This window comes from Monodelphis domestica, chromosome 4, assembly GCF_027887165.1.
Source record: "Monodelphis domestica isolate mMonDom1 chromosome 4, mMonDom1.pri, whole genome shotgun sequence".
Taxonomy (NCBI): domain Eukaryota; kingdom Metazoa; phylum Chordata; class Mammalia; order Didelphimorphia; family Didelphidae; genus Monodelphis; species Monodelphis domestica.
Window position 1 is genome coordinate 377,250,801 of NC_077230.1, and position 26,210 is coordinate 377,277,010.

The 26,210-nt window shown below is 41.3% G+C and overlaps 1 protein-coding gene and 1 non-coding gene across 8 annotated transcripts; one reads left to right on the forward strand and one right to left on the reverse strand.

Moving 5' to 3' along the window:
* Nucleotides 1-4,997: 4,997 nt before the first annotated feature.
* LOC130454204 (U11 spliceosomal RNA) lies at nt 4,998-5,140 on the reverse strand. The gene has a single exon (XR_008911877.1). It is a non-coding gene; the product is annotated as a U11 spliceosomal RNA (small nuclear RNA).
* A 3,651-nt stretch (nt 5,141-8,791) lies between these two features.
* Nucleotides 8,792-26,157, forward strand: TAF12 (TATA-box binding protein associated factor 12). 7 transcript variants are annotated; one of them, XM_056795420.1, is made up of 9 exons: nt 8,808-8,947; nt 15,393-15,503; nt 17,676-17,905; nt 18,347-18,431; nt 19,085-19,336; nt 20,025-20,102; nt 20,966-21,080; nt 25,233-25,321; nt 25,706-26,157. In XM_056795420.1, the coding sequence occupies exons 4-9, from the start codon at nt 18,360-18,362 to the stop codon at nt 25,739-25,741; spliced, it is 642 nt and encodes a 213-aa protein (XP_056651398.1). In that variant the 5' UTR covers nt 8,808-8,947; nt 15,393-15,503; nt 17,676-17,905; nt 18,347-18,359; the 3' UTR covers nt 25,742-26,157. The 7 variants fall into 7 exon arrangements, with proteins under 7 accessions (XP_007491538.1, XP_007491542.1, XP_056651398.1 ...); XM_007491476.3 differs by lacking the exon at nt 15,393-15,503 and having other exon boundaries at nt 8,792-8,947; XM_007491478.3 differs by lacking the exon at nt 15,393-15,503 and having other exon boundaries at nt 8,808-8,951.
* The last annotated feature ends 53 nt before the right edge of the window (nt 26,158-26,210 follow it).

Sequence of the window (26,210 nt, forward strand, 5' to 3'; positions counted from 1 at the left end):
TCTTAACCAAACCTTATGAAGTGGGGTCTGAGAATTTTTTAAGGTTCACAACAGTAAAGATTGTATTGTATAGAAGAATGGAAAGGTTTGAAGACGCCAATTTGTGAAGAACTTTAAATGTCACAGGGGTTTCTACATGCAATATATACATATATGTACAATCGTATATATGTATAAATGTATTGCCTATATGTGTGTGTGTATATAGGTAAGATAGGTGGTCCATGAAGGTTGTCTAAATGTATAAATGCAATTCCTGGGTTGCATGGATATAGCTGGTATCCAGTGTACTTCTTCCTCTCCAAGGGTGACTTTGAATTCCACCTTGAAAAGAGCAGAAGAGCTCTGGTGAGCATTTGCTCCTTCCTTTGCCCATCTCCAAGAAGGGTTTTGGATGAGAACTGTGTCCATCTGCCCCTCAAATACTGGTCCTATAGGGGTAAGAATCTGGTTCAAAATGACAGCTTCCTGTGACTCTTAAGAGGAAGAATAATCCTTAGCTTACACTCACCAGCTCATCTCCTTCCCACCAAAAGCACATTACACAGAAGATCACTCCAAATAGCAAATTACTTTCTAGTAAGCTCATTTAGCCAAGCAAATAGTAAATAGAAAATGGAGAAGCCATACTAAAGATTAGAATATACTAAGGCATATAGAAGACTGAATGAGCTCTTTATAGTTTTATTTCATTTTTTTTTACCAATTACATGAAATAACAAATTTACACATAAGTTTTCCAGTGATCTCCTGGCTCTGCTCACTTCACTTAGAGTTCACTTATCTTTAGAACCACACATGCCTCCCCAAGGAAGCTCTGGAAACAACTCCATCCCTTACCTGGGGATGCACCATCACACCCAGCCTTCTTTCCACTTATCCAGAGTCATATCTCTTTTCTCATTGCCACATGCAAAATGCACCACGTTTGGTCGGATGCCTGCCTAAATATATTGGAGCCAGGAGGCAACAGAGAGCCACTTAAATTTGTTGTGCAGATCACACAAGGAAAAGCCAGGATTTCATCCCTGTCCTCTGACTCCCAACCTATCACTTTCTCCTTTGTACTGTAGCTCCAAGTAATCTATTTCCTAAGCTTCTCATCTCTTTCCTCCTCTCCTGGTGGTCTGTAGGACACACCCAGACCAATACTACTTCCTTTGCTTCCTCTGTTCATCCTGAAACAAATAAGGGGGAGGGGGAATAACCAACATTTACTTAGCACCATAAAGTTTGCAAAATATTTTCCATTATTTATTTGAATTAAAAAAAAAAAAACCATTACCTTCTGCCTTAGAATCAATACTAAGTATTGATTCTAAGGCAGAAGAGTGGGAAAGGCTAGGCAATGGGGGTTCAGTGACTTGCCCAGGGTCACCCAGCTAGGAAGCATCTGAGTTCAAATTTGAACCCAGGACCTCCCTTCTCTAGGCCCTGCTCTCAACCCACTGAGCTGCCCAACTGCCTCTCATCTGGATTTTATAACCACCCTGGGAAGTAGATATTGGAGGGATAATTATCCCCATTTTACAGTTGAGGAGATACCCAGACTTGTTAAGTAGCTTCCCTATGACCACATGGCTAATAATTGAACCTAGCCCTCTCTCACTAGGAGTTGACCACCGTCTGCTCTCAGACCTTGATACAAAAAGCCAAGGAAGCCTGAATCTAAGAGCCTTTGGAATGGGAATGCTTCCAGCCTAGTAGCTGCATCCACCAGGCCAAGAAGCAAACCCCATGGAGATGCAGCCTGGCAAATGGTAAATTCAGCCGCAACTACTGAAAATCCAGAAAGAAAGTTTTTATCACCAATTTTGGCCCTGTCAAATGGCTTAATATCATGAACTGATGTCGTTTTATCACTGGAAAAGGTCCATACACTGAGATCCAAGGGACTTTCCATCTAGCTTGCATTTAAAACTTCTAGATATGTTGTTATTGTTCAGTCCTGTCTGACTCTTCATGACCCCATTTAGGGTTTTCTTGGCAAAGATTCTGGATACTGCCATTTCCTTCTCCAGTTTATTTGACAGATGAGGAAATTATAAAAAACAGGATTAAATGACTTGCCCAGGGTCATACAGCTAGGAAGTGTCTGAGATCACATTTGAATTCAGGTCTTTTTTTTTTTCATTAAAAAAAATTTAAGTATTTTTCCATGGTTATGTGATTCATGTTCTTTCCCTCCCCTCTCCCAAAACTGACAAGCACTTCCACTGGTACTTCGGCCACTATGATGACCCTTAGTTGTCCCTTCCATATGTGTCATCTCCCTCGATAGAATGTGAGCTCCTTGAGAGGAGGGACTGTCTGTGACTTTTCTATTTATATCCTAATCCATTTGCACAATGCTATACATATAGCAATGTTTTCCATTCATTCATTCATTCATTCATTCATTCATTCATTCATTCATTCATTTCTATTTATTCATTCACTTTTTCCATCACAGCATAAAAGAACTTGGAACTCAGTAAATGTAATGATCGTATATTAGCTTGCATCATAGTTACCTCTTTGTTCCATGAGGGTAATGATCACTTTATTTTATTTCATATTAGTCGTTCTTTCTTATAATACTTATTATACTTAATAATGCAGAAGGATTTCATCAACTTGCATTTTCATTGGTGTGAATATTCCCTCCATGGGGGGACATCACATTTCAGGATGGACTCAGAGAAGCTGGAAGGTGTTCAAAGAAGAGTGAACACCATCAAACTGGCAGAGATGATAAAAGACAGCAGTATTAGATGAGTTATTGGAAGAAAAGGACTCGTATCCTACACCTGAAGGGCCAGGAGTCTGCTGGTTTAAGCTCAAGGAGCATCACCTCAATTAGCAGCTTAATGCCCCAGAATAGTTCTTCAATCCCTGCATTCTCTGGCATCCAGAGGTATTCCTAGAAAAACCAGAATCTGTTGCCTTTCCTCCTTTTTCCTCCCCTTTCCTCGTCTTTCCTCTAGATTTCCCCAGCCATAACCTTTCCCTTGCCCCAGATGAGATGTTGGTGATCTCAAGAAACAGCATGGTATAATGTATTTGTGCTGATTTTAAATTCCAGAAGAATTTACAATGCTGCCTCTGATACTTTGGAGCTGTGAGACCTTAGTCAAATCTCAAAATGCTTCAGGCAATGTGATAGATGGTGGGAGTCCTTGATGTCCAGAACCTTGAACCCTCCGCATCTTCCCCATAAAAAATACTCAATAAATAAGTTAGCCACCTATTGCCACTTCCTCTAAATAGACTTCCTGCTCCATTTTTTCATCTGTGACATACAAATAGCTATCCTGACCACCTTGCAGGATTGTTTGTGAAAAATATAAAATATTATTAACACTTTATGACTAGGGAATGGAGAAGAGCCTTGAAGCGTGATTAACAATAACAAAGGTTTCGTTTTTTGGAAAGATCACAGAAAGGAAGTCTGAGGTTCTAGTCCTAGTTGTTCAGCTAACTCATAGTATGACTTTAGGTGGATCACTAGACATCTCTGAACACCAGGACACTTGATAAGGATTTGTTCATTGATCCTGTCTTTGAGATTCACCCGTAAAATTGTATATTTGTATATATACATACATACATATATACAATTTTTGTTGTTCAGTCATGCCTGACTCTTTATGACCCCATTTGGGGTTTTCTTAGTGGAGATACCAGAATGGTTTGCCATTTCCTTCTCTAGCTTATTTTACAAATGAGGAATCTAAAGCAAACAGGGTTAAATGGACTTGCTCAGAGTCTCATAGTTAGTGTCTAAGGCCAGATTTGAACTCAGGAAAATGAGTTTTCCTGACTATAGGCCTTGCACTCGGACCACTGGACCACCCTAGTTGCCCCACACAGATAATTCATACTTATATACATATAATATGTATGTGTTATAATATATAATTGTGTACATATAATATAATACATATATGTTTGTATTGCACAAGTTATTTCTTGGACTAGATTATAAATTGTTTCAAAGCAGGAACTTTTTTCTTTTGTCTTTGTTTTCCCAGGCACTAGTGTGTTAGGTTCTTAATCAATGCTTGTTAAATAATTGATTCAAACTAGTAGATATCGGGAATTCTCTTGCCCTTCTAGAATTTGATGACTCAATTTCCTCATCTTTTAAATAGGAGAAAACCATTTGTTCTATTTGAATCACAGTTTGATAAACTCTAGAGAAGAAACATTTTTATTCCAGAAGTCAAGGCTCACCTTCAAGGTTCTTCACCTTCTCTTTGCATATTTCATTGCTTAGCAGCACCACCCTGTGGATTAGAGGGAGCCCTGACATCTCTATGCCAAGTAGAAGCTTAGCACAGAGCTTGCCGACTACTGAGAAGGCTTGTTTTTGCTGAAAAAAAAAAATCGAAAAACTTTGAAGAATTCTAATCAAGCTGCAATTATCAATTATTTTTTTAAATTACTAGTTGTGATCATATCATCCATGTCTTGATAGAGAAATGATGAACTCGGCATGTAGAGTGAACTACATTATTCAATATGGCTAATGTACCAATTTTGCTTGCTTATGTTCATTTTTATAAGGGTTTCCTCTTTTTTGTTTTTTTACTCAACAGGAAGTGGATAGTAGGAGAGGAAGAAAAAAATGCTTGTTAAAATAAAATTTAGTTACAAAAAATGTTTTTTTTAAAGCAACTCGACAATAAATAATAATTGAAATAGGAAATTGGATCTGATTTCATCGGTTTAGGAATTTCAAAGCGAGTTAACCTCCTTCTTCGAAACTTAAAACTTTACTGAATCCCTCTAACGAATTCAGGATTGAAGTTAATTGGCCAAGACCACACAACTGATATACATAAATATAATTAGTGAGACACAATCTCAAGACTTATATTCTAGAAACATGAAAAAGAATGAAATCAATGGACCATGTAGTAAAGGTGAAGATGAGACTCCAAAATGATACTACTAAAGAACTTGCGACCTGATTTCCCTAACAGACATTTGAACTTTTTTTTTTAAAACATAGAAAGGGCGCTAGGACCAACGATCACCAGCTGCCCAGTTAACAAAAATTGTGCTTCCGAAATCTCTTGATGTCGATTCCGCACGAAAAACGGCTGAGGATACCCCCGCCGCTCGACGTGTGCCATGCACGACAGAAGCCCTTTTTAACGCGAGCTCCCTCAAGACTATAGGAGTGACTTACGGTGACACATTCTTAAGTAAGGGTGAATCCACCTTCGAACTGTTTTTCCATCACATCTGAGTCTATGGAACATATTATTATTTTCTGCTTGTTTTTTAATTTTTGGTGCCTTCAGTTGGGAGGAGGCTTGGAATCTAGTTCCCCTCTACATACTTTGAAAGCCAAGGTCTTGTATGCAAATAAGCGCGCTGATTCTTCTGGGAAGTCAAGGGCTGACGGCAGTATGGGCGGAGAGTGCCTTGTTCAGGGGCGGAGTCTCCCTTGACAGCTCCGGATCCAAACGCCCCTGGCTTTTCCGCGAGCTCGGGAAGGTGCTCCGTGGGTGAGATGTCATGCACTAAGTCAACCACCGCAGGTCTACGGGTTTGAATCTTGGTCTCCTGCCCCCACCCGCCTTCCGGCGTTCTTCCAACCCCCCGGCTAACACCCTCTCTTCTGCCAGAAGCTCTTCCCAATCTCCCTTCATGCTAGCGCGCGCCATCCCTCGGTTGACTGTCTCCAATTTATGCTGTCTGTAGCTTTCATGCAGCAATTGCTTCTCTCTCCGGATTTTCTCCAATTTATCTTGCTTATAGTTTTCAGGTAGATAATTGTTTCTTTGAATCCTCTGCGCCTAGCGCCATGTGTGACATATAATGAACGCTTAATACTGGCTGGCCGAATCCCTGCGCTCCCAGCGAAGTCCTTCCGCTTCTTCTTAGTTCCTACCCATCAATGTGTCCAAGCCTTGAAACCAGGCTATGACTGATAACTGGGGCGCAACTCTGCCAAAAGATGTGTTAGAGAATATTTGAAACACTGTCAGTGGAGGGTCCAAAAGAAGGAAGAGTGGGAAGATGGGGGCAGGGAGGGAGATGCCCGATCCAGCTATCACTGTTTTTTAAACTCACAGTCTTTAGTTAATTTGAATAACATAAATAATATATAATTCCTTATATTACATATGATTTATAATCACAGCATTTGGCTAATTTGAAAATGTAAATATAAATAACATATGACCTATATATAATTTGCAACATTTTGTTGTTCAGTGGTGTCCCCATTTTACGGATGAGGAAATGAGGCAAATAGGGAGTTAAGTGACTTGTCTATAGTCACCCTGATAGTGTCAGAGGTCAGATTTGAATTCAAATCTTCCTGACTCCAGGCCAGGTGCTCAATTCACCCAAATATATTAGAATACAGTATATTAAATAATGTATGCAATATAAATAATTAAATTTATCTAAAAGCTTTATTTAAAATGAGTTCTTTTTTAAAAAAAAAAGGACAAATATATAGTGCTTGCTTTTTTAAAAATAGTCTGGACTTGTCATTTCAATTTAACTGATGCAAGTCTCTTAATTCACCTCTAATTTATTTATCTGTGGGGTTCTGAGGTAGGAGGCTATTGTTTCCATGTCTTGGAGTCAATACTATGTATTGGTTCCAAGGTAGAAGAGTGGTAAGGGCCAGGCAATGGGGGTTAAGTGACTTGCTCAGGGTCACACAGGTAGGAAGTGGCTGAGGTCAAATTTGAACCTAGGACCTCCCATCTCTAGGCCTGGCTCTCAATCCACTGAGTTACCCACCTGCCCCCTTAAGTATCTCTTTTGTCCCATTGGTTTCTCCCCTTAGGCCAAAGCCCTTTATCTAGGCGGCCCAGCCCTTGGCTGGATCCTTCCCTTTTGTGTCCATTATAAAGCATCAGCCCCTCTCTGTTATTCCTGACTGGGACTCCTCATTTTCCTTTGTTACCATAGTAAAGTCAATCAATTATTCCTTTCATCCTCAGCCCCCATGTTCCCCTAGAAAGGTATTTAAGCTTCCCACTTTAATGTCTCCTCGGAGATGGCAATCTAGCTAGGTTGGCTCTTCCAGGGGTCTTTGACCAGAGCAACCAGAACTCTGCATGAGTCTGTAGCGTGCAGCTGAACCCCTTTCCTTAAAGAGTAGTTTTCCCCAGTTAACGGGTTTCATAATGAAAAACAAAAACACCTGATGCAAATGTGAACCGAGCTCTCTGCTCCCCCTCAAGGAAGCTGATTGTGGCTTTGAGACTTGGACATTTGTTGAGAAGGACATTTGAATTGAACTTCCTGATTTCAGTCTCTGAAACAGCCCCTGGTATCTGCAGTTCAATGTAGTCCAGTTTTTGTTTTTGTTCTTTTTTACAGAGAAGGAAACTAGAGGCCAAGAGCTCTAAGGAATTTGCCTGCAATCATTTGGGAGAGCCAGTACTAGAATCCAAGTCTTCAAATTCCATTTCTGGGTCATCTCTCCCAGCACTGATTAATTCCATAAAGAAGGTGTCAAGCAGTAAACTTTGGTGCCTTCAATGTGCTTCTCCCTCCTGGCAATTTCTACTACAGGCTCTGAGCAAATCCCAGATAGTTAACAACCTGGATTCATTTAAGCAAATATTTGTGTGTATGCTGTGTGCCAGCCAGGCCACCTCTGTACTGCGATATCTATACACAGATATCTGGAGACAAAAATAGAAACAATTTCTACCTTCCAGAAGTCTCCCCAGGGAAGAAATAAAATATATGAAGAGAATAGATAGGGATGAATAACTTATAGGGACAATGAAAATACAATCGATTAACCAACAAGCATTTATTAAGTTGGGGATACCAAAGAAAAGCAAAAACAGTCTCTGTCCAAAGAAGCTTACATTCTAAGAGGAATCAGTGAAGGAGAAACAACATAGATAAATCAAAACAAGATACAGAGAGGAAGGATTTAAAGGCTTTTGTCTGGAGAGGACCAGGAAGGACCTAGAAGAAATGGAACTTGAGCTGAGTCTCAAAAGAAACCAGAGATTCAAGAGTCAGAGGGAGATGCCAGGCAGTAGGGAACAACCAGGGGGAAAACAGAGATAGATTTCCAGTCATGGACCAGGAACATCAAGAAGGCCAGCAAGGCTAGAAGGTAGAATGTTTAAAGAGTGTAGATAAATGGAAGACGACTGAAAAAGTAGGAAGGGACCAGGATGTGAAAGTAGAACACAAAATGTATATACAATAAACAAAAGTAACTTCCGAGGCACTTTAGTGGGAGAAACTGGAAAGGCTTTAGAGGTAACACTGCTGGCCAAAGGGGCACCAGAAGGGCTATGAAGTGGGAGATGAAAGTCTTTATTCAGAATGAACTAGATTGTAAGCTCCTTGAGGGAAGGAATTGTCTTTCTTTTTATTTTTATCATCAGCACTTAGAATTGTGCCTAACCTAATAAATGCTGATTGAACTGGATTGGGAGGTAAATGTCTTCATTAAGAATTGTCTTGAATTAAGGCTGTGAGCTTCTTGAGGACAGAAATTGTCTTTTTCCGGTTTTTGTATCCCTAGTACAAAGTAGGTGTTTTTTTTTTTATTGAATTGAATTAAGGCATGAACGAAGGAATGAATTTAGGCCAGAGCTGGCAAGAGTCCCTTGGCCGGCCTCTTATGCAACCCTCCCCAGGTCTGCTTTCCTGAACACAAGAGCACAGAGAACCCCAAAGCTCCAGAGACTCAGTTCAACCAGGACGCAGTGAAAAGTCGGGAGTGTCACGGGATCCTGTGCGCACGCGCACATCATTGACGATCACGTGGGCCAGGAAGCGGGCTTCTCCGCCATCCCTACCTACCCGGCAGAAACTACTTTAGACTTCCGGGTTACGAGGCGGGGAGAGCGGTTGCCGGAAGCAGTAGCTGAGGGAAGCGCAGTCGGACCCGGCAGTTGGGAGTGCAAGTTTGTGCCGGCTGGGAGCCCAGGGATCATGGGCAGATAAGACTCGGCTGCCGGTGGGTGCGGAGCTGGCCATGGGCTTGAGGGCGGCGCTTCTGCGGGCCTCTGTCAGTCAGTCATTTATTAAGCGCCTACGGTGTGCCGGGCACTGTGCTGAACGCCGGGAGGGTGACGCCTGGGTCCGAGGGGTCAGGTCGCTGAGTCTCGGGGAAGGTTTGGTCCGAAGAGAGAAAAGGAGAGGGGATGATGGGGAGGGGGTGTGGCCAAGGACAGAAGGGGTCCAGGAGAGACTGAGTTCGATGGAGTCGGAATCGGGGGGGGGGCGGGGGTCTTGCCTACGGGAGAAGGGGTCAGGAGGTGGGGTAGGGTATATCAGAAGGGACTTCGATTTATGGAAGGTTGGGAGGAGGGGGTCTGGCCAGAAGGGAATTAGAAAAAGGGAGCTGGGTCTGATGGGCCGGGGAGAAGGGACTGAGGGAGTGTTATTTCTCCATATCCTCTAAGATTAATTTAATTTAGTTCCTCTGCTGAATTCAAATAGCATCCTTTCCCTAATGAAGCAGTAAAGAGTTAGGGTAAGGAAGAGTGTATGGAGATAAAGCTATAGGAGGAACAGCAAAAGAGGCAGCAGCTAGCTATTCAGAGACTTGTCCTATGTCCCCACTACCCCCTCCTTTTCTTCCTTTTTTATTTTTAAAAAATCCATATCTTGCCCTCGAATTGATACTGAGTATCAATTCCAAGGCTGAAGAGCAATATAGGGGTTAAATGACTTGCCTAGGGTCGTGGCTAGAAAGCCTCTGAGAGCAGATAGTCCTTTTCACAAGGTCATTCATTTTGGAAATATTTTAGAACCTCGTCCAAAAATTAATAATCAGTTCATTTTCACAGTCGTTTAATGAGGGCCTTCTATGTGTGAGGCCCGGTGTTAGGTATTAATCTGGCCCCAGACACTTACTAGCTTTGCGACCCTAGGTATGTCACTTAACCTCTCTCAGCCTCTGTTTTCCTCTCTGTAAAATGATGATAATAACACCTACCTCCCAGGGTAGTTCTGTGGTCAAATAAGTTAACACATACAATGCAGTTCTTCTACACTTTAGAGTAGTAGCTCTTATTATAGTGCATTTCACTTTTTACTTTTGAAGTTTACTGATCATTAATAGAAAAGGTCAGGCATTTACTTTGGTTACAGTATGGTATCATTTGTTTGTGACCTGAAGTTTGTTGTCCTTGTGTTTGTCTTTATTTACATTGTTGTAGGCATTGAATTATTATTTTGATTGTTTCTTCAGTCTAGATCACTTTATGTAACTTTACATGTTTCCCTGATTTCATCATATTTATAATTCTTTAAGATACAATATTTCATTATATTCATTTGCCAAAAATTTATTTTTTTCCTCAATTTTATGTATACATATAGATATATATTTTTTCTTCATAAGTCTCTTCCCACTTCATCTTCTAATCCATTGGTATTTCAGCTATCAAAGGCATCTTCTTAAAGCATAGGTCTGACTATGTCATTTCTCTAAAAAAAGCCCTGAGGCTCCCTATCAACTTTAAGGATCAAGTATAAAATCTTTTGATATTCAAAGGCCTTATCACCTGCCCCAGACCCTCTACCTTTCCAGTCTTTTTATACCTTCTACATACCCCACCTCTGTGTACTCTATCCAGTGTCACAGGCCTCCTGACTGTTCTTCAAACAATATACTCCCATCTCTTGACCCCAAGATTTTCTCTGGCTGTTCCCCCATGCCTTGAATTCTCTCTCTTCTCATCTCCTTCGGGCCCCATTTAAAATCCTACCTTCTACAGGAAACCTTTCCTTATTCCTCTCAATTCTAGTTGATTATCTTCAATTTATTCTGTATACAGCTAGTTTGTACCCAGTTGTTTGTATATTATCTCACCTATTAGATTATAAGCTCCTTGAGGGCAAAAACAATCTTGCCTTTCTTTTACCCAGCACTTACCACAGTACCTGGCACACATAGTATATACATGTTTATTGATTGACTGACAAAAGCAAACTTTTCCCTATATACTTTATTCCTGGCAGATTCTAATTGTGACCTGGGGAAACCTCTTGGAAATGAATTACATGTAGATGACAAGAATATCTTTTAAGAGTGGGATTAATAATTAATAAATAAGTTGTAGACACAATGTAGCCATTTCTAATCTTTTTTGAGTTTTTGTGTTTGTTTTTCTTATTTTTAAATATAATTTAAAATATGTACTTACCAATGATAGTTAAAAATAAAATGTAGGTTGGTAGACATTTACAGATGTTAAAGACTTTAAATATCTTTTGATCTAACCCCTATATTCAGCAATGACAAGCCATAGATTTATCTAAGGTGGAAGTAACAGCAACAAGCATTTATTAAGCCCTCCTTATTTGTAGAACACTAATTGAAACAAAGTCCCTATCCTCAGAGAATTCATGGTCTAATAGGGATATAAGATGCAGTTAGTGATAGTGTACAATATTTCATGTTACCTGTGTTGTCGTGTCATTTTTATGTTTACTGTTTCAATTTACTCATCTCCCACCTTTTCATACCTCAGCTGAGAATCTTCCCTTATATTTTAAAAAATTGATGCCATTCACCAAGAGCTCTATTTCCTTCCTTCTTTCTCTCACTTTGTTAAGATGGTTTCTGCTGCCTTTCTCCCTGTTTCACATGACATAGCTCTCCTTGACAAAACAAACTTCTCTACATACACAAATGATCCCATTCCATTTTCTCTTTAGCAGATTGCCTTCCCTCTCATCTCTCACTAAGCTTCAGTTTCTTCTTATCTACTGGCTTCTTCCCTACTGCCTGCAAACATCATGTTTCCTCAATTCTTAGAAAACCCGTCACCTGTGGGGTGGGGTGGGGGGGACAGCTAGGTAGCTCAGTGGATTGAGAGCCAGACCTAGAGATGGGAGGTCCTAGGTTCAAATCTGGCCTCAGACACTTCTTAGCCGTGTGACCCTGGGCAAGTCACTTAACCCCCATTGCCTGGCCCTTACCACTCTTCTGCCTTGGAACCAAGACAGAAGGTAAAGGCTTAAATAAACAAAATAAAATAAAAAGAAAACTGTCACCTGGTCCATCCATCCTTACTAGCTATTATATCATATATCTCCTTCCTTTTGTGGCTAACCTTGAGAAGGCTGTCTACAATAGATACTTTCCTTTCCTCTCACCCTTAACTCTCTATAGTCTAGTTTCCAACCTCATCATTCAAGCAAAACTGTCTCCAAAGTCATTAATGTTCTCTCTTTTTTTTTTTATAACCCCTACCTTCTGTCTTGGAGTCAATACTGTGTATTAGCTCCAAGGCAGAAGAGTGGTAAGGGCTAGGCAATGGGGGTCAAGTGACTTGCCCAGGGTCACACAAATGGGAAGTAGCTGAGGCCGGATTTGAACCTAGGACCTCCCGTCTCTAGGCCTGGTTCTCAATCCACTGAGCTACCCAGCTGCCCCCTAATGTTCTCTTAATCACCAAATCTAATGGCCTTTTCTCTTCTCATCTTTGACCTCTCTTCAGCCTTTGACACTATTGATCAGATTTTTGTGACACTTCTCTATCCTAACTCTTGTAGAACAGATTTTAATTAATCCAACAATAGAACCCAAGATGGAATCAGGAAAACGTTGTGGAGGGTATCTGGCCATCCTTCCCTCTAATTAGATCCCAATAGACTTTGTGATTCCTGCTATGTTGATTTTTCATCCTCTTCAGGCTTCTCTCAGGGGCCAAATGAAACTGGCCCTTGTTTCCTCATCCACTTTCTTTTGAGACACAAAATCTTAAAACCTACCTTTGCTGCATAGTACCTCTGACCTTGGACAGGTCATTTGACCTCTGTAAAAACTTCTTCATATTTCAACAAGATTGGAGCAGATCACCCTTGGGGTCATTCATGGCTCTAAATCTACCTAGAATCTTCTATTCCATTTCTCTTTCACTAAGGTCCTTCATTTCCCTTTGTATCTATTCTTTATGTTCATTTTGTGCCCTATCAATACTTCTCCTTTTGGGGGCAGGGGGATTATAGAGGACTGAAAAGATAGATAATATGTGCTTCCTCTGTCAAGCACCTTGCAATTCCATTGGATCTGGAATCTTCTAAATGTAGGCAGTTCCCTCCAAAAAGCAGATTGCAGCCTATCCATTCTCTTCTTTTTCTTCAATAACCCTTGCCTAATACCTTAGTATCCTTTCTAAGACAGAAAAGTAGCTAGGTCTAGGTGACGGGTTAAGTGACTTGTGGAATCTAGAAACCCCCATACTTGTACCCTAGTAATATCTGGTCAACCCCAAGTTTTAGAATTAGCTTATAAATTGGAGACCCCAAAGCTTGTACTTGTTCCCTGTTCCCTTGAGACTCCACCCTGAAGGAAATCTCAAACTAGCAGTTTCAGACCCTAAGGTAAATGACTATCCCAGTTAGGTGGAGCTAAGCAAGTGCTAAGTATTCTGTCTTAAGTAGTGTCCCCCACTATATCAGAGACCTTTTCCATAGTAGACCCACACTTGGAATGGGACCATCCTTTTAGTATCCATTGTAAATAGCCCTTTCCCTTACTCTCCCTAGCTTTTAGCTATGATTCCTTTCCCTAGCTTGATAGTTTGAACACTCCCATTTCCTTGTAGCTATGGTAATACAAGCATCTTTTCCTGCCCCTGGGTCCCCCAGATGGCATATAGATCCCTCAAATTCTTTTGTTCCTTGGAGTTGTCACTCTCATATGGTTGGCTCTCTCATGGGTCAGTGACCAGAGCAACCATCATCTTGAGACTCTTTGTGGGTTTGAAGCACACAGCTCTGTGGAGGCTTTGAGGTACATACTGAACCCCTTTCCTTAATTAAAATGTGGTTTTTCTTACTATTGAATAGTCTGTGTTTGTTCCCAGTTAACACTTGGGATCACAAGTGTCCTGGGCCAGTTTTGAACCTAGGACTTTCCATCTCCAGGTCTGACTCCCAATCCACTGAATTAAGTAGCTGCCCTGGGGCCCCAAATTCTTGAAACAAAAGCCCATTAAAAAATTAACATACTTTTATTTTTAAACAGATCAAAACTCTGAGCCTAGTCCTATTCTCTCATTGTATAGGCTTCAAATGCTTTGCAGCTAAGGGACAATCTTTAGTAGCACTGAAAATCCAATAAAAATATACCTAAAACAAATATTACAACAGTCTTCACTAGAATAAGTGTGACACCACCTATTCTTCCATATTGTTTCATTTGAGTCAACACTGCTCTTTAAAGCCATTAAAAAACTCTTAAGAAATTAAGTTAACACCTCTGCCCCCCCCAAATTCTCTCAGTTCAAACTAAACTTAAAATTAATGACTCTAAACAATTTCTTTACATTGATACTAGCCGAATCACAAATGATGATTGTTCTATTCTCCTTCACAGTGGCCGAATGGGCCTCTACTTCTTTCTAGAAAATCTTGGTCTGTGGGTTGTTGCTTGCATTCCCATTCAGGCCCAAATACCACATGGTAGAGAGAAGTGGGTCTCTGAAAATCATTGAAAGGAAAAGTAACAACAGTACAAACTCCCATGTTGTCAAACAGTATGTAGTCTCTCACATGCATTTCTGATAAATCACAGCATTTCACAGTTTGATCAAGAACATCACCCACTGGTCCCCACCTGCTAGAAGAGTAATATTTCACATCTGGTTAGAGTGTCTTTCACAGAACAGCCTTAATATGTATCATCAAATAGGATGCAATTAAATGATCAATATTCTCCACCATTCACTGGGTACATAAATGTTTGGTCATTTTCATTGTTTTTTTCTTCAATACAGGGTTTGTTTTGTTTTTTTTAATAGTGATGTTAACTGTAAGCGTGAAAGGTGACATAACATAGTAATAACTATTTGGTTCAGATTGTTTCTGACTCATGTCAGAAGGAAAATACTCGAGCAGTATTGGATTACAGTTATCCATTCCACATTGTGATTTTCCCAGTCAAGGTTTTAATATATCACAAGTAGGCATAAGAAATTAAATGGGAATTTTTAGGGAGTTTTTTACAGGAGCTACAGCCAATATAGAAAAATTTTAGAAACTCAGAAATAATATTTAACCCAAAATTTACAATAAGGTACTACTCCATAAAAAGAAAAGAAAATTTTCAGACTTCAGGTATGAAGGAAGGGCCAAGAAATTTTACTTCAGTTTCCAGATCATGAAGATGCTGCACCTTTAACCCCTGCAGTGTGGAAGGTGATTTCATTTGTTATCTGTTCAAATTTAATGCTTGACCATTTCAGAACCAGATGAGCCACCACAAGCAATATCAGGCAGATAGATATAATTAACCTCAGCCTCTGTGTCAAAGATACTTATATCAGCTATCAGAAACTGCTTAGACAAAGGTTTCTGGATCAGTATAATCAATTCCCACATGGAAACTGACTCTGGCAACATCAATATTCAGTTTTTTGCTTTTTTGTGTTTTTTTTTCCTAGATGGAAGAACAGTTTACTAATTTTGAGTGTGGCACCATATTTAACATGTAGGTGACAAACTGGGAGTCGTCAGTGGCATTCTGCAAAATCAACTTTGCCTCATGATCTCTGGTAACTTTCATTCGTGTGACATTGATATCAGAGGTCATCTTCTCTCCATCGTTGGCAGCATACTTAATTTGTGACATTTGTTTTCTGAGATTTGCCTAGATGGTCCTTTTTGGAGGCACCTGAGGACTTTACACAGATTATATTTCATTCTTCCTAGCATAGCATATTCAAATCCTACTTCTAGATAGGAAACATCTCTTTAGCTCTGCTGTGGTGACATTTAAAGCATAAAAAGGAGTGAGTTATTCGAAGAAATGCTCTATACCAATTGAAAGTATTTCCTTAAGGTATCTCCAAGGTTAGCAGTATAGAAGTGATCTTTATCATCACTATCAGAACAAGAAATATAATTTTTGTGTAGAATGGTCTTCATCGAGGAAATTGAAGTAAAATTTGCCCTTGCCAAAGTTGTTTGTGCTTGTCATTCTTCTAAAGGGTAACAAAAACAAAAAAGTTAAATGAAGAGATGAAATTTAGTGTTGTTAATGTAGAGGCCACATTATTGAAATCTCTGATAATAAGCTAAGAAGTCTGAAATTCAGTGACTATTGTTGATCTGTTCTGTACCTAAAAGTAAAGGGATAGAAAGGGAGGAAACATGGGTGCATGGTATATTTTGGAGGTAGATTTGACATCTAAGATTTGTAAGGGTAGTTGAGGCTGTTACCTATGAGTCCTATGGAGTAATTTAACTATGGCAAGAAAATTTATCCTATAAGCAATATCACTCTCCCTCCCACTTTAATTGTTTGAATACTTTGACTCCATTTATAAATTCTGATAGGAATATAGTGGATACTTAAGCTTCTGCTTAGAGCTCCATGTGATAACAAATGATAGGTCTCCAAATGGAGGTCATTTTGTGGCTATCTTAGAGGTATTATCTGTTCATCCATTAGAAGTCATGAGTTTGTTTCTCTTTTATGGGCTACTTCCCGATAAGTGATTTTGATCATTTCTTTGTCACAGGGGAGACTTAGGGAATTGAACTATGTTAGGTTGACAACCTCCTTGGCAATAAAGGAGAGCCAAAATGATTTCAAAGGCAGACAACCATGATAATCTTACAATGTGGTAAACAAGTTGTTTCCAACACACATAATTTCATCATGCTCATGCTACACCCCTTGTAATAGCTGTTGCTGAATATATTCAGTAACTGAGGTTCAGTTTAGACATTTGAGTATAGTCACAGGGAACTGGTTATAAGCTGCTCTTTTTAGGGAAGAAGCAGCACATGTAGATAACACCCTGGAGAACTGACTGTTGATTGAATTTCACCTCTCCAGATAAATGCTTAGCAAAGATCACTTAGCTTGTAGAGGGCACATTGCCCTGTGGTATTGAGTAAAGGTCATTAAGACATGGTACCAATTTTAAGGATCTTGACTTCTGATGGAAGTGAGATTGTACCAGGGTCAACTTGTACTAACAAGTTAGAATGTGGTTATATGTGTGTGATACAAAGTGATAGGTAAAGGAGAAATCTCTTTGGAATTAATTACGCCTTAGGGCAGTGAGGTGAACCTTTTGGAGACCAAGTGCCTAAAGTGCAGCACTCAAATCCATGTGAGCTCCCCGTTACCACAGACAAGGGAGTGAGGAAGCCTCCCATTGGGCATCTGGACAGAGGTGTGGATCATGTAAGAAATGTCCTCAGGTGCTGTAGAGAGGGGGAATGAAGCAGGCCCCTCTGGCATGCACCAGCACATGTGCCATAGATTCACCAACGTAGCTTTAGGGTTACTCTTGAGTTAATTCTGTGATTGTACATGTTTTCTACCATGTTTGTCATCTGTGATTTATATAAAGATTAAATCTTGTTATGATAGATTCCATTATGAGAGAAATCACTTTATAACAAATTTAATTTGTTTGTACTACCACACATATTAGAAATTTCATCATAAAAGAGTTTGAAACCTGGGCCCACCATCATAGTCTTTAACAAGGATCTTTCAGATACTTGTGAGCTACATTGATCTCCTTTGGTTCTCTGGCCAATTTGTAACTTCTTCAGAATACTCTTCATTGTTACCTTAATACCTCAAAATATATCTTTCAGCAGTTGCAGGTACTTCCACCAAAACAAATTACAATCCCTCTGCCTGTTTGTACAGTCTTCATGAGTGTGGTTAAAATAAATAATCTTGTTGCCAACCTATATTACAGAATCTCAGAGTGACCTCAGAGGCCATCTTATCCAACTCATCCTTGGACAGCCGACACGTAGTGCATCCTGAGGCCTATTCATACAGCCTTTCTAGTGTGGTAGGACCTGCCACAGTTTGCTCTCCACTGGTCTAGCTTCTGAGATCCCACTGTGCCACAATGAGGCATCAGAGCCTGCCTGCATGGAGCCAATCATCAATAGTGGTCAATTAGTAAGCAGTTGCTGAGAGGTGAGACAGCAGAATGCATTCTTTAAACAGGGATACATTAGTTATGGTCAAAGAAAGAACACAAATAGAGGGGCATGTCTACATGCATACATGCACACGTGCACACACAGATTTTGCTGTGGTTTTGCTATAGTTCCGGAAGGAGGTATTGATTCTAGCCCCAAGAGTCTGTTGTTTTACATCTCCACTGCACATTCCCACCAATTGGTGGGGGGTGGTGTTTCATTTTCTCTGAGTTCATTCCTAACAATAAACATTTATCCTTCCAGGAGCTAGTGGGCACCCCCTGCAGCAAGCCTTAATAAAACTCTGGCTTCATATGACCAAGTGGGCCATGTTTATGGGTGCTCATTAAAGATCAGCAGCCTCCATTGCCTTCTCTCTCTGGTTAAGATCTGACATAGAAGGAAGAGGCATTTGGTGCCATTTGTTCCCTTTCAGAAAGATTTAGGCAATGGCTGCTCCTCCTTTCACCGGGCTTACAGCGGTTGCTGATGTAATTAAAGACCTAGACACTCAGATAGCTGTAAGTAGGCTGATTAATTCAGCCGTGGTATCTGTGACTGAAGTTTTTGAGTGTGCACCATCTTGTCATGCTAACTGGCTCAGGATCCTTTTTAAAAGGCTAACTTAGTACCTTAAAGATTAACATCCAAACCAGTGCTTATTGGATATAATTGCATTGTCTGCCAGTGCATGATGTGGTGTGTTAACAATGACCACTAATCATTGGGGTAGTGTTCCTATCTACAGAAGTGGTTAAGTACAAGTGGAAGTTTTGTGTTTGGGTTTTTTTGGGTTTTTTGGTCTTGTTTTGTTTTGTTGTGGGTTTGTTTTTTTGTTGTTATTTGGATTTAATACATATTTTTCCCAAATGATCCTATATCTTTGCCACCTGTTTTTACAAAAAACCTCAAAAACATCTTACACTTTCCATTCAATGTCTATATATGATTCTTTGAGCCATTTGCCTTTTTCCTTTTCTGAAGACTATCTCAAATAGGCAGGAGAGAAGAGATGGTTTCCTAATGTCAAGTGAAAGCTATGCCTTGATTTCTGTCTCCATTTTTATAGATTTCAGTTTGTGACTATTTCAGATGAAATCAGATCCTGAAAATCTGAAATGTCCACTCTTTGTTCCTGATGCCTCTGAAACATTTTTATGCTTTCTTTCCCCAGTTGATTGGCCTCGGTCCCCACAATCCCAAAAAGAAACAGGACCTTGACAAGCTCCATGAACTGAAGGCCAAAGCCAGGCAGATTATGAACCAGTTTGGCCCCTCAGCCTTGATCAACCTCTCCAACTTTTCATCCATAAAACCAGAACCTTCCAGCACGCCCCCTCAGGGGTCTATGGCCAACAGTACCACAGTGGGAAAGATGCCAGGCCCCCCAGGGGCAGGGGGGCGTCTTAGTCCTGAAAGCAATCAGGTATCAGCTTTTTATTCCAGGGTCTCTGGGAGCTGTGTTCATTGTTTATTGGTGCCAAGTTTGTGTGTTGTTCTCTGTGCTCTTATTTCTCTATGATGAAAGGAATGGACCCAAGCCTTGGAGTAAATAAGATCAGTGAGGTATAGCTTTCTTCATTTGGTTATATATTTTCTCCAACCCAGCCACCATTTGGAGACCTCAGTTGTTATAACAGAAAAAATTCCATTCCTTTTATTAAGCACCTATTATGTAGTAGAGGAGAGGCAGAAGGATGTAGTGGAGAGAGGACTGGGCTCAGTCAGGACAAGCCAGTTAAATCCTTCCTCTGACAATCTGTGTGACCCTGGGCAATTCACTACTCTAAAGTTATGAATGGCAGAATAGTGGCCCACCTACATTGGTTGAGGAAGTTTCCTCAGTAGGAACAGATTTTTACAAAAAGGAAATTAAAGGTCCAAACCCAAAAAGAGAAGGCTGTGTTAGGGCCTAGGGATATAGAAACAGGAAAGTCTTTTTTTCCTCAAGGAACTTAGAATCTATATGTGCCAGGTCTTACCAAGGCTTACTTTGCTGGGCAAACAGTAAAGGGCAGAATCTATATTGGCCAAGTGTTTAGTCTCTCTTGTCACAAATGTACCCAATAATGCATTTCCCTAAAACATGCCTAAGAATTCTCCCTTTTCACTAGGTTTTGACCAAGAAGAAATTACAGGACCTGGTTAGAGAAGTAGATCCCAATGAACAGCTGGATGAAGATGTAGAGGAGGTAGGAGATGGAGTCCCATGGGCTTGGTAGCCTTGTGGGTCTTACATGATAGTCTTTTCCATCCCTTCACTCTAGCAGGAGAATTCCTTCTATAGTATCCCTAACCTAGCCTCTTCTCAAATATTCCCAGGGATGAAAGGAATTCATTTCACATGGCAGCCATAACTTTTTCCTTAGAATGAGCCATGACTTACCCTCAACCCCTTTGACATTGGAAGAAATGAAAGCCTAGAGAAAAATAATTTTTCCACTGAGGTCTCCACAGTATTAAGTAGCAGAGTTGGGCTTGAAACCCATGATCTGTGCATCCAGATCCAAATCCTTCCCATCTGCTTTTTTCTCCCTTTGAAAGTAGGGATCCACAGGAGAGAATGACTAGGAAGAGTTAGAGGCCAGAAGAGGTAGAAGTGAGTGAAGCTGATTATGTAGGTGTGGTAATTGAAAAACATGGGCCTGGAGCTGAACATCACTGAACGTAATGCCAGGCAACCGGAGTGACAAATTGCTAGTTCCCAGTTGGCAGAATTTTGACTAGTTGTATAGATTCCTTGGTGACTCATCCTCTCAACTTCTCTTGGACTCCTCATATACATGTGCTGTAGTATATGATCAGCTATCAGTCTGTTCTACTGGATGAGAAATCAGGAGTGGGCAAGGACTGGTGGAGATCCAGAAAGGGAAGAGTTGGGAGTACTAGTCCAGCAAACCCTGATTACTCTAAGTCACATTTGAGAACATCCGAGTAAAGGTTTTCCCGTAGGAATCCCTGTCTGGTTCAGATAGCTATCCCTGCCAGGTACCCATCTATCATTGGAGTTTAAGCCAGAGCTCTGACATGGCCTCTTTTCCTGCCCTCCCTCCAGATGCTACTACAGATTGCTGATGACTTCATTGAGAGTGTAGTGACAGCAGCGTGCCAACTGGCCCGACATCGAAAGTCTAACACCTTAGAGGTCAAAGATGTCCAGCTGCACTTAGGTGAGTGATGAGTGGGTTCTGCAGTGGCTACTGCATATCTCTGAGGAGATAACCTGAGAATGCCAGGATAGTGACTGGAGTCCCTGTGATGTGGCATTGAGGCACAGGAGGAAAGAAGCTCCAAATTCCCCTGGCAGAGGCAACCAAGACTGGAAAGTGTAACCCTTGGGTCTGGAGCTAACCATAGCACCAGCTATATTGGAAAGGCCAGCCAAAAGCTGAGAATCCTCATTTGGAGTGGGAGGATGAAGGGGCTGCTTCATAGAGGTAGGAACTGGTGGGAAGGGTATTTTAGCAAATGTGGGAACACATGGAGCATTTTCAGAGAGTCATTGTGGGTAGAGTGGAGGCTGTACAAAGTGAGGCTATTGGGGCCCAAGTCTTTGAAAGCCGTCTTTGTACCAGGGGGTAGAAGGGCCTTCATCAGCTTGCTTTTGTTGCCAAAGAAATAAAATATACATGTAAATAATAATAATTATCACAACCATTTTTAGTTGTTTAAAAAACTGACTGAAATACAGGATTTCAGAGACCCAGAAGCAAGAAAAACTGCTGGCAAGCAATAGGCACACTTTACTGATTCAGCCCTTCTTGAAGTTTTAGGATCAGAAGCAAGTAGGTCTTCTCCTTGCCAAGTAACTGGGTGTCACACCACATGCCCACTGTAATTGGATAGTATTAGCATGTCTTGATTTACAAAAAAGCCCATGTCTGAAAAGTCATGTTTAAGTCAGGGATTTGAATCCAAAACTAGCATGAGCTATTCTAATTCACTGAACCCTGATCCAAATCCAAGACATTTTATAAAAAGAATCATGCCAAAGTTTTATTTTATTCCCTTTACCTGACCCCAAGTACCTAGTAAACTACTTCAAACTTCAGGTAGATCTGTTTATTTTCTAGAAATTATCCAGACTCTTAAATATTAAAATAATTTATTATTCATTCAGTAGTTAGTTGACACAGTGGGTAAGAGCACAACATATAGATGCTACATGAACACAGTGAGGGAATTTCCATAACTCAATGTGTAGAATCATAGTGTGCAAAAAGAAATTTAACCTTCCTCCTTTCCATTATGTGTACCTGGTGTGAAGTTATAACTCAGAATAAGTTAAAGCCCGGAATTGAGGTCTGTGTAAGGGAAATCATTGGGTAAATTTAGACACGAGGGTAGAATAGCCAGAAAAATGGAGCAATGGAGTCAAGAATATCAAGAGACAGAGGGTGATCTTTCATGCAATACCCCCTGGACTGGTGTGTCTTCCCCCCTAAATCACATTCAAGAGTTAGTGGGTAGAGAATAGGTTTGATGAAGTGAGGCAAGATCTAATTTCTTTTGGCTTCTGAATTTGTTGCTAACTGGACTGCTTTGTGAGCATGACTAGGGAGGCCCTCATGGTGGCCATAGATTTAGCAAGCTAAATGTAGCAATAAAGAAAATATCTTATATATTTCTCACCTATTTTTCCATCTTTTTCCTTTACTAATTTTGATCAATAAAGTTATTAATTTACTGCCAGCCTCATAATTTTAACTCTTACGATAGAGTACTAGAGTTAGAAAAGGACCTAAGAGATCATGTAATTCTGTCCTAGAAACCAGCATATAGCAGACACACTTCATTGATGTCTTTCATGGAATACATTAACAAATTAAACATCAACTAGAATTAATACAGACTTGTGGTCAGAAGACCTGGGTTCAAGGCCTAGCTTTGGAACACACTGATTTTGTGACTCAGGGCACACCCTTTCATCTCTCTAAACTTTAGAGCAAGAGGATAGGGATTTGGGCAGAGCACTCCCCCATTTGGAGAATATACTATGGGAATGTAGAAGAGGGTGATGGCTTAGGGTCCCCTAAGGCAAAGCAAGACTCAGTTCAGGCAGTATCACCAAAAGGAGACACATGGACAAAACCTGACCAGCCCCAGCAGTTCTCTGCTTACAGGCTCATCTCCTGTTAAATTTCTCTCTGGGATCCTAAGCAGTCTAGTGGTCATGAACATGTTGAAATTTACCTAAAAGTGCAAAAACTCTTTGATTGTTTACTTCCACTCTAGTCTGCAGTGGGGAAATGTTTCTTCTCCCTTGGAGTTAGCTTCACCTTGCTCAATCCCAAACCAAGTGTTTATGGGCTTAGACAGAAGTCTTAATTACTGGACATGAACTATAATAGCAATACCAAATAGCACAGAAATACAGACTGAGGCACAGCAAGCTACAATATGATTTCTAGTTGGGAGTCGAGACTGTCTTCTTCCCAGTAGTTTCAAGAAGAAACATGGTCAGGTAGGCAAAAGGGAGTGAGGTTTCCCTGGGCTCCCTCCATGGAAGAAGGGGAAGTGAAGGGTCTGGACGTCAGTCAGCTCACCAGACACACAAATCCTAGGTTTCAGCATGAGTTGCTTTCTGTTCCTCTGCCTGCTCCCAGGTTTTCTGCATGTGTCTCTGCTCCTGGAACCCTGGGCTGGTCAGCACCTGGCCTCCACCTCTGGTCTTCTCTCCTTTGGCTTCCTGCCTGAGGGAGTGGAGGGGCTCCAGGCCCACTTCAAGCTCTCCATGGAGCATGCAACCAGCCTCACCCTCTTTCTTCTCCCATTCTCTGGGGCTTCTCTGTCTGCCTTCTCCCAGAAGGAAGTTCCTTCAAGGTCAAAAGCCTCCAAATCTCAGGGAATTTCTCTAAGTAACGTCTGCCCACAGCCAGTTTCCTCATTTGTAAAATGGGGGTAATAACAGCACCCACCTCCTGCATTTTTTGTGAGGATCAAATAAAATAATAATTGTAAAGTGCTGTGCAAATCTTAATATGTTACAGAAGTTCTGGCTGTTACGTTTACTATACACCAAAGTGTCCTCCTGGGTGTTATAACCAGCTAACATTTCATTGAGTTCATGTCGACAGGATTATGGATTTAGAGTTGGAAGGAGGAACTGAGGCAGGGGTAGGGTGTCTGTCTGCTTCACCTTTGTCTCCCTGTGCTTGGTCCAATGCCTGGTACATAAGAAATCCTTCATAGATGCTTACAGATGGGCAGGTGGACAAGGGATGAATGGAGAAAGAAAGGGAAAGAAAGAAGGAAGGATGAATGGATAGATGGATGGATGGCGCAACCCCTCATTTTATAGAAGAAGAAACCAAGGTTCTTAGAGGACAAGTGACTTTTCCAGTATCATAAAGGTAGTAAAGAAGAGTTTAAATCCATATCCTTGAACCCCAAAGCCCAGTGCTTTTTCTACTGTGCCATGCTTCTTTGAAATTTAAAACCTTCTTATAGCAAATCCTATTATAAATGTACACCTGTTTCCAGTGCAAATTACTGGTTGGATTCAGTAAGTCTCCACCAATGTGACCAGACAGAGCCTGATGCTCTAGAAAGCAAAGGCTTGTGGTACCAAGGATTGTTCTCTGGGAGCTTTCTTCTCTGGGACTGATTTTGAGTGGAGGTAGTTGAAGAAGGGCCAAGTAATTCCTCTCCCCACGCTTTACCTTGCACATTTAAACCTTCCACAGAAGTTTTTTCTGACTTCGTAGCTCCCCAAAATGCTTCCGTCTCCCCCCTTCTTTGACTCGTATTTTCTCGGCCAACAAGAACAATTTTGGGACTGGAAAGGACAGAACAAAAGTGGCTCGTGGGGAGTTAAAATCTCCACTACCTAAAGGGAACACCCAGCTGTCCTTCAAGAGGCTCAGGGGAGCTAGTACTTCCTAGGGCCCAGAAAGAATGGGCAGGTGTGACTTTATGTAGAAGGGCAATAGGACAGCTCTGTGCCCAGCAGCAGAGGAGGGAGAAAGAGAGTGCTTGGGTTTAAAGCTTGTAGATATAGGTGTTTGTGTTTGTGTATGTGTGTAACATGGTTTATCTCAAAGCTAAGGCAGAAACAGGGATTTCCAGAATTTTCCATCTGTAGTTCTATTCCTGTAGTTACATTTACCCCCATTGTCCTACTCCTGCGCTAGGAGAATGATGCCCATTGGATTAAGGTTCAAGAGGAATCAGGAATCAGTATGGCCCCAGGCCTGGCCTCTTGTTTCTTATCAGGGATGCTAGGAGAAGCCCTAAGCTGCTGGGATTTCAGGGCCTCCCAACCACCAGCAGACTCCTCTTCCCCGTCACCTCCCCCATCTCAGCCCCCTTCTGTCTTGCAGAGCGCCAGTGGAACATGTGGATCCCAGGTTTTGGTTCAGAAGAAATAAGGCCCTACAAAAAGGCCTGCACCACAGAGGCCCACAAACAGGTATGGGGTGGGGGTGGGGGTGGGGGTGCCCTACAGCAGCTGCCCTCAGCCCCTTAGACCCACCACCAAGCATTAGCCATCATGGGCCTGAAGCCTCTTTCAGGAAGGGAATGACTATGGCAGGTCCGCCTGGACTGTGTAGCAGACTGTCTGCCTCACCCCATATCTCTGTTAGAAATGGCCCATTTGGTGCCTTCATGTATGTGTGAACCATGGCAGCAGGGCCATGTGCTAGACCTACTGCAGGTCTTTATTGTTTGAGGCCATGTTGTTCCCAGGCCCAAGGAGTGCCATCCCCCACTTCCTTCTTTCCCACTGAACAGGCCGCCATGCCTCACTATTGCCTTGGGAGCAGCTAGAAGGTGATCTTTCTTTCTCTTTCAGAGAATGGCCTTGATCCGCAAAACAACCAAGAAATAACCCATGGGAGGGGCAGGGAGAAGACGCTGCATTTGGAGCCCCAGGAGAGAGGCCTCCGCAATATATCGCCAATGGAGGTTTTTTTATGCTTTAAAGAGAAGCATATATATTTTTATTAACAATACAGCAATATCTCTAGTGACTGAGGAGACCTGCCAAAAACCCTCACCATTCGATGGTCCCAGCTCCCCTCCCTTTTTCCTGCCCTCTCGGAAAGGAGCGCTGTAGCTCAGCCCAAAGGAGCTTTGATTTGTGGTTTATCCCAAGTGGCTGTCCAAGGGACAGAGCATCCTGGTCTTGTTTGGTGCGACAGTAGCGGTTTCTGTTTTCCTTTCCTCCCCGTACTTTGTAACGTCAGTGTTTATATGAATATGACTTTGATTTGTTTTTCAAAAATAAAGATGTTATTAATCTTACAGTGCAGGGGATGCTGTCCTAGTGCATCCATTTGGGGGATAAAGGAGTGAAG

Excerpts from the sequence above, each read along its gene's own strand:
- TAF12 (XM_007491476.3), top strand. The coding sequence starts at position 18,360 with ATGGCTGCTCCTCCTTTCACCGGGCTTACAGCGGTTGCTGATGTAATT. Across the intron at positions 18,432-19,084 it reads ACCTAGACACTCAGATAGCT|TTGATTGGCCTCGGTCCCCA; the intron begins GTAAGTAGGCTG and ends TTCTTTCCCCAG. Across the intron at positions 20,103-20,965 it reads TGGATGAAGATGTAGAGGAG|ATGCTACTACAGATTGCTGA; the intron begins GTAGGAGATGGA and ends CCCTCCCTCCAG.